The sequence below is a fragment of the Pipistrellus kuhlii genome, unplaced genomic scaffold (genome assembly GCF_014108245.1).
Source record: "Pipistrellus kuhlii isolate mPipKuh1 unplaced genomic scaffold, mPipKuh1.p scaffold_m20_p_9, whole genome shotgun sequence".
Classification (NCBI taxonomy): Eukaryota; Metazoa; Chordata; class Mammalia; order Chiroptera; family Vespertilionidae; genus Pipistrellus; species Pipistrellus kuhlii.
The window spans coordinates 11,508,007-11,526,120 of NW_023425595.1; the positions used below are offsets into that span (position 1 = coordinate 11,508,007).

The window sequence follows — 18,114 nt, forward strand, 5'->3', positions numbered from 1 at the left end:
AGACAGGTGTTGGAAGGCCCAGCTCACCTGATGCAAGAAGCTCAGAGGTTGCAGGGAGCCCTGCTGAAACCAGTTACCCCACAGGCCTGGATGGAGTCTCTGCCCCATCCCCTCTCCGTTACCCCAGGAATCCAGCAGGGTAGCCCCGGATCTGAACTTCCCAGAGTTCTCCGAGCCCCATTCCCACTCCCCCTATTCTGTAAATGGGGACTGCCCACCTCTATCATGTGGTGCTGTGAGAACTGAAGAGGGGAGAGAGAAACCCTCGGTGTGAGTGCTCACTACGTGTGAGGACCCGCCTTCCCCAGTCCCTAAGGCTATCGCCCGGGCCAGATACTCACTCTCACGAGGCTTTCCACGAGTGTCCTGGGAGGAGATGTCATCCTCCTCCATGCTGGGGGCCCTCTGGCTCAGCCGCTGGCCCACATTGACCACATGGGTGTAGAAGCGGTCCCCTGTCACCTTGTGATCCAGGGCCAGCCCAGTAAGCTTGATCTTCTTCCTGCCGGCAGCCAGGCCGGAGCAAGTAGTAACCAGCCCCTCCGCAGAGCCCACCCTCAAGAGCCTGCCTCCAGGGGGTGCCCCAGGCATCCCCGGGGGTGCTGAGCGCCCCTTTTGCCCAGCACTGACATGCCCCCCTGATGAGCTGGCTCCCTCAGATGTGTGCAGGGTTCACAGCCGAGTCCATCGGAGCCTGGCCCAGGGACCAGCGTAGTGCCCGATAAAGGAAGGCTGGATGAGTCCTTTGCCACTGGGGTTGTTACTAGGGAGGCAGCGTGAGGAACTCAGACTGGAGTCAGAGAGCCTGGCTCACCCCCGCCCCTTAGGAAAGCCACTTTGTTAATAGCAGAATCCACGGTCATGGGGCTGCTTGAGAAGGGCATGAGGGCTAAGCGCAGCGCCTGGCACACAATAAAGACCAGCTGCTGAACAGGCGCCCTCTGTGCTTGGTTTTGGAGCAACACACACACACACACACACACACACACACACATCCCCTGGGGAACTGACAGGAAGTTGGGAAAGGCCGGCGTTCAGGCTGCCCCACGAAGGGTGGTGTATTCGATTCCTTTCTATCCCCCTCCCGAGTCCCACTGGTTATTCCTGGGGCCACCCTCCTACTCTGGTCCTGCCCTCAAAATGCAGAAAGGATAATAGCAGTAGCAGTCCCCAGGTTCGGACTGCCTGCTACAGGCCGGGTGTATTCCAAACCCCTGTGGGTGTGCAGGGTCAGGCCCGAGGTAAGAACGAGAAAGCAGAACTCGGGGAACTCAGGCCACTTGCAAACCCAGGTCTCTCTGACTTCACCGCTCATTGTCTCCGTCCCACCTCCACTCCCCTGGCCTTCCTCTGCAGGAGGGAGGCCCCCCGCCACCCCAGCACCCCGCCACAGAGCCACTCACGTGTAGCTGCCTTCCTCAGGAGAGGGAAAGGATTCGCTGGGCCAGTTGAGGGCACAGTTCAGAAAGATGAGGCAGGCCAGGCCCGACCAGGTGAACATGATGACCATGAAGGCCACGCCGGCATCGTAGATCAGCTGTGGAAGGAGGAGCAGACCCGTGGGGAGGCCGCCAGGCACCAGGACCCCTCTGCCAGCCCGAGGTAGAACCCGGGCCTCCAAGGCTAAGGTGACCAGACGTCCCGCTTTTGGCGGGACAGTCCCAATTTTTAACAATTTGTCCCGCGTCCCTCGGCATTTAAAAAAAAAAAGTCCCGATTCTTTCCAAAAATCGGGAGTTTTTTAAAACGCCGTGGGATGCAGGACAAGTTGTTAAATATCAGGACTGTCCTGAAGGTCTCTTCTACCCCGTTGTTTGTAGATAAGAAAACCAAGGTCGGAAGTTAAGAGTCAGGCCCAGAAGCCACCCCCCGGCCCCCTCTTCCTTTTTCACTGCTTCACCCTGGAGCAGGGTGAAAAGTTCCCACAAGGTCCTGAGGTTGCCAGCCACGGCTCAGAATGTCTTTGAAATCTCAATCATTATCTTAAAAAGACACATACGTTTTGCCTATGACGCCATACATGTTTGCTTTGCACAAAAATGTCATCTCGTTTTATGTGCCAAAGAGGAGCATTATGGCTCTGGGTTTATCGGGCCTCGCCATGCTTCTCCTGCCCCTCACTGGCCTGTTCCCCGGGGGAAAGACAAACCCAAGCTGACAAGCCTTATCTCACCTTTCACAGGTGCTGACGCTGAGGGGGAGGGAGTGTGTACAATACTCTGCCCAAGGCCTCCTGACCCGCGACAAGCAGGTTCTGAATAGACTGGAAGCCAGGTATGTGAGCTGTGTCTCTCCTCTGACCTCTCAGCCACCCTCTGCCTGGGATGACTGATGTCCGGCCTCTCCTCGGGCTCCCGCTGGGGGCTCCGTGGGCCTTGGGGCTCTTTCTTCCCTGAAGGCAGCACGGAGCTCCAAAGGGCCACATCCCAAATGAGTGGGGATCAGGCCTGGCTCCTCACATCCCTCTGTCTGAGCTGAAAAGGGAGAAGGTCCACCGTCCATGCCTGCTGCTACCTGACCAACTGGCAGCCATCCCACCAGTGCACGCTCTCAAACTCCTTTGGGGATGCAGGGCAGGGGCCTTCTAAACTAACTGCTCCCGGTGGAATGGGAGGGGCACACTGTGGCCAGTGGAAAGGGTGCTTTGTTACCATGTGATATCAGAGGAAGAAAGGAGGCCCCAAACTTGCCTAGAACGAAACCTGGGCCTTCTGGCTCTAGGTCCACTCGCTGCCCTGTCTAGGATCTGTCCTTGGGTTCAAGGTCACAAAACAGACTAGCTTTGTGACCTTGAAGCCAAGTCATCCAAGTCTTTCCAGAGCGTGGGAAGGAGATGTGGCTGGAAAGACCGAGTGAGACCAGAGAACCAAGAGCCTTGAATGTATGTGAACAGGTTGGACTTGATTCTGCAGGTGAAGCCAAGTGCGTGTGTGAGTGCGTTCCCCATCTAAGATCCTTCCGCGTAAGTCGTGTGAATGACAGATGGGAGAGGGAAGTGGCCAGAGACAGAAGACCAGCTGAGAAAGCCTGTTCTGGCCCAGGAGAGAGGGTGGTGGCCTGGACCGGGGCCACAGGAAAGGAAAGGAGCAGAGAAATCAGACCCACTGGTGGGCAACAGCACCTGGACTCTTCCCATGATGCCTCAGTGCTTTTCCCGGAGGTGGTATGAACTGACTGGCAGGAACTGGATCACCAGACACTAGCCACTGCATACATACCCAACCCCACCCAATTCTTACATCAAGGCAAAAAGAAAGCACCCCAGGCAGTTCCAAACCTTGATTACTGGAAACGTGATGGCAGAAGAGGCGTAGGAGCCGATCATGAGGGCCATGATGGTGGAGCGCAGGTTCCCAAACATGTTGGGCAGCTGCAGGAGGAGGTCAAGGCTAGTGAGCAGGGGAGACCCTGACATCCGCCCGGGCCTCCCCTTTCCCAGCCCCGCCTGTGGAACTTGGAAGCATCCAGCCCAGTGTCCTCACCGCGAGCTCCAAAAACACCAGCCCCATGAGACGCCACAGACAAGTTACAAGGCAAATCAATGTTGGAAACTGCTCTACCCCCTCCCACAGACTCTCAAGGCACTTTAGCATCTAAAAGACTCCCAGAAGTGCCTTCCCAGAGAAATTTTGTCAATTTTGCTTAACCCCACGGTTTCCCAAGTTCGTTGCTTAGGGAGTCACTTTATCCTGGGATGCCTCTTAATAACCCATGAAATGAATGTTTAAGAAGCATTGACCTACTCTGTAAGGTATGTAAATGTCAAACCACCCCCCTAGCTGGTTTAACTCAGTAGATACAGCACCGGCCTGCAGACCAAAGAGTCCCAGGTTTGATTCCGGTCAAGGGCATATAGCTCCGTTGTAGGATGAAAGAGGGCTTGTGCAGGAGGCAACCAATCAATGTTTTTCTCTCACATCAATATTTCTCTCTGTCTTTCCCACTCTCTTCTACTCTCTCTAAAAAAAAAATCAATGGTGCCAAAACCGGTTTGGCTCAATGGATAGAGCATCGGCCTGTGGACTGAAAGGTCCCGGGTTCGATTCCGGTCAAGGGCATGTACCTTGGTTGTGGGCACATCCCCAGTAGGGGGTGTGCAAGAGGCAGCTGATCGATGATTCTCTCTCATCGATGTTTCTAACTCTCTGTCCCTCTCTCTTCCTCTCTGTAAAAAAAATCAATAAAATTTAAAAAAAAATTTAATAAAAATAAAAAAAAATCAATGGAAAAAATATCCTCGAGTGAAGATTTAAAAAAATAAAAATAATAATAAATGTCAAATCACTATGTTGTTCACCTGAGAGTAATGTATATGAACTGTAATTAGACAATAAATTAATTTTAAAAAAAACAAAACGAAACACTGATCAAGTGCAACTCCTTTGGCAGATGAGAAAGTTCAGGCCCAGGGAGGGAAAGAAATGCACTGCAGTTCCCGGAGCACGTGAATGACTTTGTCCCTTGTCTGGCCATTCGGGCTCTATTTATTCCAGACCCCAAGGCTGTGACCATGGCTGGCTCTGTCACGAGATGGTGCCCCTTCACCTTCCCGGTGGCCCCAAATGTCCCAGCCCACAGTCTCTGCTGAACCTCAAATAGCTCTGGAGAGGAAGGTGAGCCGGGACAAGCCTGGGATAGGCTAGGAGGCGAGGGTGGGGCGGAGGGAGGCCAGGTGTCCAGGAAGGTGGCTCTGACGTGGGCAGGGCTTCCACCAGTGGAGAATTAACTGATTGTGTGTTCTGCTCGCCGGCCCTCAGGGTAGGGCAAGGCAAAGTCATGCTGCCCTCTGTGTACACTCTGGCCCCGCCATCCCCCCAGGTCAGTAGATCCCCTAGCTGCGGGAGGGCCTCAGCGGCTCGCACCCTCCCCAGAGGTGGAAAACCAAAGCCCAGGGAGCTCTGCAAAGGAAGGTGTATAAACACAGAGCACTGAGTCCCCCCCCACCACCACCAACAACAACAACTTCCAGGCAGCTATGAAAAGGGTAAGAGAGCCGCCAGGTTTCCCTGGCACCTGTATCTGCCAGGCACGCTGCCAAGGCCACCGGGCAAGTGCCAGGAGCGAGAACAGCCCGGCTTTTGACGCCGCCCCGCCACCCTGCCCCCCAACTCAAGGGTCCCAGGGCGCTGCCTCCACCCAGCGCGGCCGGCCGGCGCGGGGCCAGCGCCTCCGCTAACCCCGGGCTGACGCGCGCGGGCGGCACTGGATGTCCTGCCGGATCCGTCCTGGCGCGAGCCGAGCCCGCGGAGGCCCGGGGGCGGGGCCGGGGCCGGGCCCTGCCATTGGCTGGAGATCAGTGGGCGGGGCCGGGGAGGAGGAGGGGGGCTGCGATCTGCAGGCAGAGCCCCCCCAAACCTGACCCCTAGGCGGGCTGGGACGGGGCCCAAGGGCAGGCCCCCCGCCCCGCACCATGCCGGGCAGGGAAGAAGGGACTGCGGGCCCTGAGCCAAGATGCACAGCGCGGAGAAGGGGCCGGGGCAGCTGGGCGGGGAGGAGGGATTTGCTTCCTTAGAGAGAGAGTTGTGAAATGTCCCAGGCTGGAATGAAGAAGGGCCCGACAGGGGAAATTCAGCCAAAAACACCCCCTTTGGTGGTCAGGCAACCCGTATCCGAAATAAACAACCAGCCCCGGCCAGAGGCAGGCCCGGCCAGAAACCGCTTCCCCCACCACAGGCTCACAAGCCTTGAACCCTAGACTCACCCACAACACAAACAGACACACTTAAAGGAACACACACGCAACACACACACACACACACTCATGCCTAAGAGACGGATCCATGGGATTAAAGCCATTTTTGTAGGCCGAGGACGGTCAAGGGTTGGCAGTTTCATACGGTTCGGTCAGATACACGCACAGATACCTGTGCCTTCGCCTGCCCTGCCTGGGGGAAGAGCACCACAAGTGCACAAGCATACAGTCCCAAGCTATCCCCTCCCTGTCACTATCACATTACCCCTTACTCCCTTTCCAGCACTGATGACTGCAGATGCAATGTGTCTGTTTACCTGCTGTGTTCCCCCAACCCCACAAGGCAAGCTGCAGGAAGCTGAGGAAGTTCAGATGTGTTTGTGCTGCGGCCCCAGTGCCTAGAACACGCTCTACAGACAGTGTGGGCTGGACATACACACACACACACACACACACACACACACACTTCGTCCGCATCCACTCTCCCCTCTCACCTTCACTCACTCCTACCCCCACCCACTCCTGGGTGCCCTGCTGACAAGCCAAAGCCTGTCATACTCACCGTGAGTGAAGAGAACGTTAGACAGATTCCACCAAAGCCATTCAGGGACAGCGCCAGGAATATCAATGGAGACAGAACTGGGGAGAGGCGAGGGGTGAGTAAGGGCATTGGGGAGCTGTGGGAGCCAAGGGCAGACACTGGGGTAAACATCCACCTTCACCCCGCTCATTCTTTCCTCGAGGGGGCACCAGAGGCCAGACCTCTCACCTTGGGTGTCCCGAGAGGCCAGGGCCATGAGGGTGCAGGATGCAGCGAAGCAGGTGCTGTGGAGATGTGGGGTGGAGAGTGGAGACTGTGAACACTGAGCCTCCCCTCCCCCTGCAGCACCAGTGTCCCTGCCCTCGAGTTCCCCCAGGCCTGGCACGGCCACCTCACCTGCCCACCAGCCGGGTGGGCCGGGGGCCAAAGCGGTCCATGAAGATCCCCAGGGGCAGGGTGGTGGCACTGAGCACGAAGGAGCCGATGGTGAAGCCCAGGTTGAGCATCTTTTCCTGGCTCTCACAGCTGGGCCACTGGAGCTGTGCATCCTGGGTGATGTTAGTGATGTTCTCGGCTGAGGAGGGGAGGGGAGGGCTCAGCACCTAACGGCAGGAGCAGATGGGTGCAGGAGAGGGCAGCCAGGGTATCGGGGGCCCTGTGCTAAAACCCCATGCCTCCAATTCACTGCCAGCCAGCTGACTCTGGGGGTGGCCTAGAGACACATCTACTCTGGTGGGGAAGGAGCTCCAAAAATGGCAGCAGCTAGCATCTTACTCAGGGGAGTCACACACCTAATTTAAGGTGACCAGACGTCCCGCTTTTGGTGGGACAGTCACGATTTTTAACAATTGGTCCCGCATCCCGCGGTGTTTTAAAAAAAGTCCTGATTTTTGCCAGAACCGGTTTGGCTCAGTGGATAGAGCGTCGGCCTGCAGACTGGAAGGTCCCGGGTTCGATTCTGGTCAAGGGCATGTACCTTGGTTGCAGGCACATCCCCTGAGGGAACTGTGCAGGAGGCAGCTGATCGATGTTTCTCTCTCATCGATGTTTCTAGCTCTCTATCCCTCTCCCTTCCTCTCTGTAAAAAATCAATAAAATAGATTTTTTTTAAAAATAAAAATAAATAAAAAATAAAAAAGTCCTGATTTTAAAACGCCGCAGGACGCAGGACAAATTGTTAAAAATTGGGACTGTCCCGCCAAAAGCGGGACGTCTGGTCACCTTAACCTAATTGGAGGCCTCTACTCGCTCAGACATGATCATGCACATCCAAGTAGTCACCAGGTTGTGAGCCTCACTCGAAGTCCGAGCTTAGGGTGGGCAGACCCCCAACAGGAAACACCTTCGAATCTGAGACAAAGTCGGTGAGTGATGCTTAGCTGACGTAGCAAGAATTCGCTTAAACCTTGGGTGAAGTTTTCCCCATAAATGACATTCTGCTAGAGTAGAACAGTAGCTAATGTTTATAGAGCACTTTTATGTTCTAGGCATTGTGCTCGACAAGGCACTGAATTAACTTACAACAGCCCCGTGAGTCAGCTCATAAAGTATCTCCGTTCTCCGGGCGATAAAACTGAAGCGCGGAACGAGGCCCATGGCACTGCCCTCCAATACCCTTTAGAAGTCCTCCAGGTAAACTGCCAACTTGGAGTTGTGACAAGTTCACGGAAAACGGCTTGTGGTGGAGGAGGAGGGCGCTTTCCCTCCGCTCGGTGCTCAGTGAACCACGGGGTGGCAGCTCCGCTGCCTACCCGCTGCCTAGGCATCATGGCCACGGGCAACCTCAGGATGCACCTGGAAGGCAGGCAGGCCAGGGTCTGAATTCCCACCACCATCCTTCCCGCCGTGCAGGCTTAGCAGGAAACTTCCGCTTTGTGCCCCAGGCTCCTCGCCTGTCAAAGGGAGCAGAGAATGCCAAACCCACAGGCTCCTTAGGAGATCCCTTTGGGGGTGGAAGGAGACATAGGCACAGGGCCTGTGCCCAGAGCAGGTGCTCCTGAAATGGCTGATGACGAGGAGACGGTGCCCCCACCTACGAGGGTCAGATGTGGTCAGCCACTTCTCTAGGTGCTGAAGAATTGTGGGGCTTCTATCAGATAATAAACAAGTAGACGCTGGGCCGAAACCGGTTTGGCTCAGTGGATGGAGCGTTGGCCTGTGGACGGAAAGGTCCCAGGTTCGATTCCGGTCAAGGGCATGTACCTTGGTTGCGGGCACATCCCCAGGGGGGTGGGGGGTGTGCAAGAGGAGGCTGATCGATGATTCTCTCTCATCGATGTTTCTAACTCTCTATCCCTCTCTCTTCCTCTCTGTAAAAAAAAATCAATAAAAATTTATTTAATTAAAAAAAAACAAACAACAACAAGTAGCCGCTGATTTGAATGGGCAGGTGCTGTGCTAGGAGGAATGTGATAGTGCCTGAATGCTGGGGGCAGGGGCGGGGGAACACCTGCTGGCAATGGTGTCAATGACCCAGATTTCAGACATTTGAAGGGCTTGCAGATGGCAGAAGGGTTACGGTATCTGCGTGATAACAAGGAAGTACATAAAAAAAACGTTCAGATGATGAGTGCTGGGACCATGGTGAGTTTCCCATCAGTAGATACCAGTGGCTGAGGAAGCTGGGGAAGAAAGGATCTTAGGTCCCTGGAAGAAGCATTTAAGAGGCTTCGGTGGAACCAGCCTTCGGGGTTCAGACTGACCCCTTGGTTTTGTGGTCTTTATGATCCCTGTTCCTTTCTCCACCAGGTTTGTCTGCGCCCGTGTATTCGATCTACACTCACTTATTGGGCACATCTACTGTATGCTGGGCACTCTACTGGGACACTGTAAAGCAGGAAGAAATGCAAAGGACATTTAGGCTAGAAGCTGCACACAGGGGACCAGCCATGTCCCCCACACAAGTTTCACTTGGCTTGGAAATTTTAACTGGGTGCCAGTTTAAAACCAAGAGTTATTACATAAAAATCCGGAAGTCTGCTTTCTCTGTAAAGCAGTCAGATCTGCCCATTGTTTGGGCCAGATGGGGGCCACCCCTCTTCACCAGAGCTTGCCCTCTCGAAGTCACCCAAGTCCTGGCTCACTTTTAGCTCTGACATGAGCCACCTGACAGCTGCCCCGATTTGCCAATGATTAACTGGTTGGCCTCTGTTGGCCTTTGAGGTTGCCGAACTAGACGCTGTCCCTGCTCCTAAGTCTTTGACAGTCAAAGGACACGTCTCTCACAAACGGTCCCACTAGCTCTACGTTCATTAATACGGGCTTTGTGTGAGGCTCCTTCATAGAGTATCTCACTTAACCCTCACAACAGAGCTCACGGCCTCACAGCCTCACAGCTGCTTACAGGCAGGCTCAGGTTCAAAGTCAAGACAATCTCCGGAGCCAGCGCCTTTCCACTGCACCACCCGGCCTTTCTGTCCTGAAGAGGACGGCTTAGCTAGTTCCCCCAGCCAAAGCGCCTGCTGCCAAGTAACATCGTCCTCTCACTGCTGCAGAATCCCAGCCCCGTGAGTGGCTAATAGCTCCAGGTCCATTAATGCATGCGTGTCTCCAGCTTATCGATCAGCCTCTTGTGAGTCTGACTAACGTAAGCTAGTTCTCGAGACCTCATCATTTGATGTGGCTGGGGAGAACCAGACTTCTGAAGCAAGAGGGAAGCAAGGACAAGATGCAAAGACCTCTCAGATCTCTCCCCAGGCCAAGACCACAGAAGAGGTCTTTGAAATGCAACCCCACTGCCCCACTTCATAGACACGTCAGGTGAGGCGAGGGGAATGGGACAGGGAAAACATACTCGTTAAGTTAGAGCTAGAGTTAGGCTGAGAAAAGCCATGGAAAGCAGTACCTCCCTGGGGTTGGTATGCATAGCAGATGGGGTTTAAGAGGCACATGGAATGGGTTTTATGTTTCAGAGTTATTAGCTATATGAATGAGTAACAAAAGCACACGTGTATTACCACATGCAAATACACATATGTATGTATAGGAACATGTGTGTGTTAGAAACATGTGTACATATACGTATATTAGAAATGTGTTTGATATGTATGGGCATGTAAGTAGTATCAAACCCAAGATTCCAGGCATATTGCCCTTTAAAATTAGGCTTTTTTAAGTGGGTTGGTTTAAAAGGAAGGACTAAGTAAATAACAACACGTGTGGCACACAGAAATAATAATTGTTTTCTTGTGAAGGTGAACTACAAGTGACCTGGAAAAACAGTGGAAAACAGGATCAAGATTAAACATTCTGCCTCTGGAGTCAAGAGTGGGGCTTGCTGGCTCCTCGAGCTGTGCTGCCGTAACCCCAAGGCTCTGTTATTCCACCTGCAAAACGGGGGTCCTGGTGGCAGCACCCGAGAGGCTGGCTCTGAAGATGCCCACACACAAACAGGCACAAGGTGACCCCATTTTCTCCCAAATAGGGAGCACTTCCTCACCCCACTGCTCCCCTTCCCTGCAGTTGACACAGTCACTTTCACCAAGACTCCCAGAGGACTGGGCTCTACCTGGCTGTCTTGTCTATACTTGAACTCCGGAAGGAGGACTCTAAGCTGAAGGAGATCGGGGACAACCGTCCACACTATTTCTGTGAGGCCTAGGATAAAGGCTCCGGAGTCAGGTCTGGGGCTGAATCCTCACTGAGCTCCTTATTTATTAGCTGTGTGGCCTCACGCAAGTTACTTAGCTCTCTGAGCTTCAGCTTTCTCTTCTATCAATCGGGTTAATAATACGTCACATCATCCACCTACATCACAGACCTGTTGTGAGGACTATTGATCTAACTAACAAATAGTAATTGTTTAGTTAACTTAAGCCATTGTTTTCTTAAGTGGGATATACAGTAGTGTGTGACAAATTGAACTGTCCCTGTCTAATTCTGAGTCCTCATTATTTTATTTTTACCCTCACCTGAGAATATTTTTCCCTTGATTTTGAGAGTGGGAAAGACAGAGAAAAATATTAAAGTGAGAGAAGCACCTCAGTTGGTTGCCTCCTGCATGCCCCCTGACCAGGGGGGACTGGGCCTGGAAAGAGCCTATAACCAAAGTCGGTGCCCCTTGACTGGAATCAAACCAGGCACCCTTCAGCCTGCAGGCCGACGTTGAGTCCTCTTTAGATGTGATGTCCTTACAGGTGACTCCATCACCCACTCAAGTGGTCCCTCAACAGACGGAAGCAGACAGCACTGAGAAGACAAAAGGTGTGACCAGGGAACCCCAAAGCTGACACTAATGAACGCCTCACATCACTGCACAGACTGAGAAGTGGAGATCCAGAGAGGGTAGGTGACTTGCCTAAGATCACACAGCAAGTGCTGGCAAAGCTGGGTCCACAACATAAGAACAACCCCCACCAGTTGTCTGCATTTTGAAATCTTGCCCTCATTTCATTTCCACAACAGCCCTGAAGTGAGGAGTATCACTCTATTTTTACAGACGGAGTAGCTGAGATTGTAAGAAAAGTTAAGGAACTGGCTCCCATCAGCCGACCAGACCATAGCAGAGCTGGCAGGGATGCTGCCTGTCTGTGTCCACACACTATGTGACACAGATTCCCGGGCTGATTCTATGTTCTTGGGACCCTGGAGAGAGAAAGGTTGAGGCCACAGTGAAGGGGGCTTTAGGAAGCAGAAAGCGGCATATTTTATAGGGTAGCATGATTAGGCAGAATAGGGGAGCACACCCCCAATCAGCCTGCTGTCTCAAGGACTGAGGCTGGAGCCCCTTGAAGGAAAGAGAGGTGAGGGTAGAGAGACATGTGCTTTCCAAGAGCAGACAAGTCTTGGAACAGGAGAAGGGTTCACTTCGATCACCTCTAGTGATCACAAACAGCCAGCTCAGATGTAAACGCCTTCTGGGCAACCCAAAACACCAAGTGGATACCTCACACCGCATACAAAAATTAACTCCAAATGGACCACAAATCTAAATGGAGAGTACAACTCTAAAACTCTCAGGAGGAAATATAGGCATAAATCTTTGAGATCTTAGATCTGGCAATGGTTTCTTTTTTAATTTTTTAAAATATATTTTATTGATTTTTTTACAGAGAGAAAGGGAGGGATAGAGAGTTGGAAACATCGATGAGAGAGAATCATTGATCAGCTGCCTCTTGCACGCCCCCTACTGGGGATGTGCCTACAACCAAGGTACATGCCATTAACCGGAATCGAACCCGGGACCTTTCAGTCCACAGACCGACGCTCTACCATTGAGCCGCAATGGTTTCTTAAACATGACAACAAATGACAAACGGCAAAAGAAAAAATACAGTTCTAGCCAGTTTCGCTCAGTGGATAAGGCATCGACCTGTGAACAGAAAGGTCCCAGATTCGATTCCAGTCAAGGGCACATGCCCAGATTATAGACTCAATCCCCAGGACTTGCAGGAGGCAGCCAATCCACGATTCTCTCTCATCGTGAATGTTTCTCTCTCTCTCTCCCTCTTCCTTCCTCTCAGAAATAAATAAAATTATATTTAAAAAGAAAAGATACCTAGATTGGACTTCATCAAAACTGAAAACTTTTGTACTCCAAAGGGCACCATGAAAATGTGAAAAGACAACCCACAGTGGGAGAAAAAATTTGCAAGTCATTATCCTAAAAGGACTTGTATCCGGAATATAAAGAACCCTTAACAAGTCAGTAATAAAAGGCAAATAATACATTTAAAAATTGAATAGATGTTTCTCCAAAGAAGGTATGCCAATGGCCAAGAAGCATATAAAAATTCCCAACATCGTGAGCCATCAAAAAATGCAAGTCAAAAATCATTTTATGTACACTAGAATGGCTACAATAAAAAAGGTGAGTAACAACAAGTGTTGTCTGGGATGTGGGGAAGCTGACACCCTCAGACAACACTGGTGGGAATGTAAACTGGTGCAGATACTTTGGAAAATAGTCTAGCAGTTCCTCAAAAGGTTAAATATACAGTCACCCTATGGTGTCTGCTTCTTAAAATATGCCACTTTCTGCAATCCAGCAATTGCACTCCTAGGAATATACCTAAGGGGGGAAAAGCGTATGTCCACACAAAAACTTGTACACAAATAGGATCATTATTTATAAAAGCCAAGAAAGTGGAAACAAAGCACATGGCCATCAACTGACGAATGGATAGAGCATGGTAGATCCATACAACGGAATATAAGTCACAATGGGAAGAAGCCCAATCCAGAGCTGTGCTACCACTGAGGTGAACCTTGGAGACATCATTCCAAGTGAAAAAAGCCTGCCACTGAAGATCACGTTTTATAAGGTGCCATTTATAGGAAATGTTCAGAATAGACAAGTCTATTCTTGCCATAGGCAGACCTATGATGGAAAGCAGATGAGCGACTGAGGGCCAAGGGGGTAAGGAGAGTGAGTACTGCTAATGGGCACAGGGTTACGTTCTGGTGTAAAAAAAAATATGTTCTAAAATTGATTGTGATAATGGTTGCACAACTCTGAATAGACTACAAACCATTTAATGATATACTTTATTTTTGGTTGTTTTTCTCTTTGCAGAAATTAAGTACATTTATCCAACTGCAACTTTTTCTTCAAAGACCATTTCTTTATTTTTAATAGGTTTTTGAAATTTTATTCTTCAAGTTCTCAATTACAGTTGACATACAATATCATACTGGTGTACAGCATAGTGGTTAGACATTGATAATTTCTTAGGAAGTGATCAATCATGTGATAATCTATTATTCCTATGACACTATAGTTATTTGTTATTGTTGTTGTTAATCCTCACCAGAGGATATTTTTTCATTGATTTTCAGAGAGTGGAAGGGGGAGGGAGAGACAGAGAGAAACATCGATGTGAGAGATAGGCTGATTGGTTGCCTCTGCACACATCCAGACCAGAGCCAGGAAACCTATAACCAAGGTACGTGCCCTTGACCAGAGGTACGTGCCCTGAACCAGGACCCTTCAGTCCGTGGGCCAACGCTCTATCTACTGAGCCAAACAGGCTAGGGCTACAATATTACTGACTATATTCCCTGTGCTGTAATTTACATCCCCGTAACTAAATTGCATTATTTAAATGGGTGAGCTGTAAGATATGTGGCATATCTTACTAAAGCTCTTATCTTTTTTAAACTTAGGCGGAGGGATGGGCAGCAAAAGAGAAGCAGAAATTTGGGGGTGATGGAAATACTCTATTTTAAATACTGATTATGGTGATAGTTCCTGAAGTGTACACATTTGTCAAACCTCTTCAAAATGTGTGACATAAAGTAATCTTCAATAAAGTTGATTTCTAGAAGAAAGGCAGGAAGAAGCTACTGAGTTGGCAGTGGCAGGCATCAAGGCCACGAGCACAAGTCCTCTCTGGTCCCCGGGGTAAGCAATTCTAAGAGGACCTGGTTCACCACTCCCATTTGCAAATGGGGTTTCCTAAAACCCTTCTAGCGCTCTCTCTGCCTGGTTCTCTGAGCCACCCTGAACGCCTATCACTTCATCCCAAACCCGCTCCTCCTGAGCCCACTTGCCTCCCCAGGCCAGCTGCCAACTCTAATCTCCACCTCCTCCAGCACCAGCACCCTGTCACTGGGGCCATCCCTTGATGCCACCTGCTGCTTCCTTACAGATAACGGTGGCAGGGGCGGAGCAGCCTTTGGTGGAGCAGGTGCTGCCCCCAGTAGAGATCAAGGCCCTTCTTCCAGGGCTACCCACAAGGCCTCAGCTTTCCCCCACAACCAAGGTAGGTGCCCAGAGGGAGTTGACTTGAGGGGCCACGTAAAGTCAAGACACTACTATGTATCAAGCACCACTGACTCTCACCGCAACCCCACCGTCTCCTCATTTTGCGGACCGAGCGTGAAGCTCCATGTGCTAAGGAACTCACTAATGTCACCCACAGGGTAGAAGTAGCAGAAACTGGAATTCAGATGCAGGCTGGTCTTCCTCCAAAAGCCTGTCCCATACTCTGGAGGCCGGAGGAAGGATGAGAAGGGCCAATTCCACACCCATCCAGGTCCTCCCAGAGCGTGCTGGCATAGCTCTCCTTCTCAGAAAAAGGAAGATGCCCTTCCAGCAGACAGCTCACAGCAGCTAAGTAACCTTAGAAACGGAATGTTAGAATTCCCACTTCCTTGCTGGGGGGGGTGGGGGGGGGGGTGTCACTACTAAGTCAAGGTTATTGAAATGGAAAATAGGAACCATGCACAATGCCCGGCCTGAAGGAAATAAGGCTATTATTATTAACTTGGTACAAAAGGGTGGTTGGAGGCCTAGGGACTCAAGGTCCTGAAAAAGGACTGCAGGCCCTTTCTTAAAGTCAATCCATTTGGTGGGCTCTCCTGTGCCTTAGTTAGCCCCAGTCAGAAATCCCTCGCCATTTAGCGGTAGCACTTCCCCCTTCTAGAAGCCTCCATCATGCTCCAGACCTGGGGCTGCCAGAGGCTTAGGACTCTGCCCGTCAGTCCCAGGAGGCGCATTCGGCATTCAGGGAAGACTGGATTCAATGAACCCGGGTAGAGTGGGCAGCATGTCGCCCATCCTCCAGATGAAGTTTGGAGAGGTCAAGAAGCGGGCTGTGCAACTTCCTGCCCCAGTTGCTCTAGTCTAGGTGAAGCAACCCCGCTTTCTGTTCACTCGGCCGCCCGTCCTTCTCCAGCGTCCACCTCCCCCCGCAGACTGGCCCCTTCGCGGGCATACCTGAGCACAAGCTGGAATAGAAGCCCTCGTTCTTGAGCATGATCAGCAAGGAGCCCCAGCCCAGGAGCACGGCGGAGAAGAAGAGGTTCTCCACCACGGCGGTGCAGGCCATCCACCAGCGCCTCCGGTACGCCTGCTGCAGCGTGGGGGCCATGCTGGCCGCGAGCCTGCACAGGAACAGGGCGCTGAGCGAGGGACCCCCCAGCGGCCCTTGGTACGACGGGTCCTGCATCCTGGTGGCTCCTGAGACCCCTCTCGAGCCAGCCCTTGACGGGGGGCCTTCATGGAGGCCCCATAGCTCCCTGGGCTTTGCAGAGGATGCTGCTGCCGCGCTGGTTGTGGGCGCGCTGGCAGTGCCAGGGGCGCACGCGGCGCGGAGCTCCCGCCAGGCCCCTATCGGGGACGGGAAGGTCAGGTCTGCGAGCCACCGCTTGCTGGCGCGCCGCCAGGCTCTGCCTGCCACCCCAGGAGACGACGCGCTCCCATGAGCCCAACCTACAGGTCCCCGAGTCCCCCAAAGGTCAGCAGGGCCAGGGCGCGCTCCGAAGCCACCAGCGGCCAGCATCCGGCCTCCCGCGCCGGGAAGGACCCCCAGGAGCCAGCGGGAGCAGGAAGGGGAAGTCTGCAGCCGGCCTAAGACACCCCCCTTCCTGTTGCCCCAATAAGACCACTCCTCTCCGCTGGGGCTGGGCCACCGCTAGCCCTCCTCTGCTCCGTCCGCCACATACGACCTGCAGTGTGCCTCGGTCCCAGCCAGCAGCTGCCACGTGGACCGGGACCCAGCGCGGGCACATTTGGGACCCCCGGCGCCCCTCACGCACCCCTTAGGGCACGGAGCACCTCGGGGCCCGTCCCCCCAGCTCCGGGCCGGGGAGGGGGCTCGGGCCGCGGCAGGAAGTCCGGTGGCCGCTGACTTTATAAGGGCAGAGGCGGCTGCCGGGCAGGAGGACGGGCGGGCGGGCGGGTGTGTTTACCAGAGGGAGGGAAGGAGCCTGGGCTTCCCCCCGCTCCTCCCCTCCCCAGGCCGCTCGGCTGCCACCGCGGGAGGAGATGGGACTCGGGGCGGAGGACCGCCAGAGGATGAGACCATGGAAAGCGGCGAGGAGCGAGCGGGGCCGGGAGGGCAGAGGGGTGGGGAGCTGCTCCGGGGATCTCGTTCCCCTCCTCCCAGGAGTGGCACTTTGGATTCCCGCGCTCCTGCAGGTCTGTCCAGCCCCCAGAGAGCCGCTCTGCACAGAGGAAGTGCGGCCAGCTGGGCCCAGAGCAAGAGGGGGCGGGGGAAGGGAGCAGAGTAAAGGGGAGCGAGGGACGGACCCGCTGGAAGAGACGGGACAGGGCGCCCGGGGGACCCAAGGGATCGGGTAACGGGTTTTTCTTGGACAGCCTGGGAGTGTCGTGGCGGCAACCGGCCCGTACTCTCCGCGGACGACGAACGCGGGGCAGGGGACCCCGAACCCCACCAGCTGCTGGCTCACCTCGGGCCCGGGGGGCAGATGCCCCTCCTGTGGCTGCGGACGCGGCTGGGGGCGCAGCGGCTCGGCGGCGCGCGCGCTCGCGGTGCCCGTGTCCCGCGGGCTCGGGGCGCTGGGCGCTGGGTCCCCGCGGTCCGACTGCTCCGGTGCTCGCCTCCCCGGCCCAATCGGAACAACTCCAGGAGCTGGGAAGCTCCCCTGGACGCCACTGGCCCACGAAGCGAGCGGAGGGGAGAAGCGGACCTACAGGGTGGATACTTGTATTTATACCCCCTCCGCGGCTGCACCCTGAGGTAGGGGCGGGGGCTCCCTGCCCTTCCCCTCCCCCGAGGTCGAATTTCACGCGCACGTGACTGGCGCTCTGGTCCCCTGCACCCGCCCCAGCACCTAAAATTTCCACGGACACCTCCTCCCCTCTTCCTCGTCCCCCCCAAGAGTCAAGATCCGTCCGGCAGCGCCCTCTCTATCCTGGGTCAAAACAACCAGAGATTTGGCTGCAGCCGACAGATCTCCGCTCAGGGCCCGCTTGGGTGGGGTTTTTTTTAACTGTGCAGCTGGAAGTCAAGTTTTTCAAGAGACAGAATGACACAGGCTCCTTTGGAGTCAGATAGAGGTCTGAGTTTGGAAATGGACTGGCCTGGGTTGCCTTGGGCAACTTGCTTTCCCTCTCTGTTCCTCCGTTTCCCTCTCTATAAATCTGAATGAAGACATGGTAGTACCTGCCTGTCTTTGGAGAAATGCGGGTGGAATT

General features: G+C 53.5%; 1 protein-coding gene across 2 annotated transcripts in view; it reads right to left on the reverse strand.

Annotated features, from left to right (window-relative positions):
• Positions 1 to 17,685, reverse strand: part of SLC43A1 (solute carrier family 43 member 1) — a 24,377-nt gene extending 6,692 nt beyond the window's left edge. The window contains exons 1-8 of one of the 2 annotated variants that reach the window (XM_036426176.2): positions 17,367 to 17,685; positions 15,892 to 16,058; positions 6,630 to 6,807; positions 6,462 to 6,517; positions 6,255 to 6,331; positions 3,278 to 3,370; positions 1,404 to 1,537; positions 342 to 502 (exon numbers count right to left, since the gene is read on the reverse strand). In XM_036426176.2, the coding sequence (XP_036282069.1) occupies positions 342 to 502; positions 1,404 to 1,537; positions 3,278 to 3,370; positions 6,255 to 6,331; positions 6,462 to 6,517; positions 6,630 to 6,807; positions 15,892 to 16,045 (853 nt within the window). In that variant the 5' untranslated portion in view covers positions 16,046 to 16,058; positions 17,367 to 17,685. Of the gene's footprint in view, positions 1 to 341; positions 503 to 1,403; positions 1,538 to 3,277; positions 3,371 to 6,254; positions 6,332 to 6,461; positions 6,518 to 6,629; positions 6,808 to 15,891; positions 16,305 to 17,366 lie in introns of those variants that run through there. The other variant, XM_036426173.2, reaches the window with a different exon arrangement.
• Positions 17,686 to 18,114: the final 429 nt, after the last annotated feature.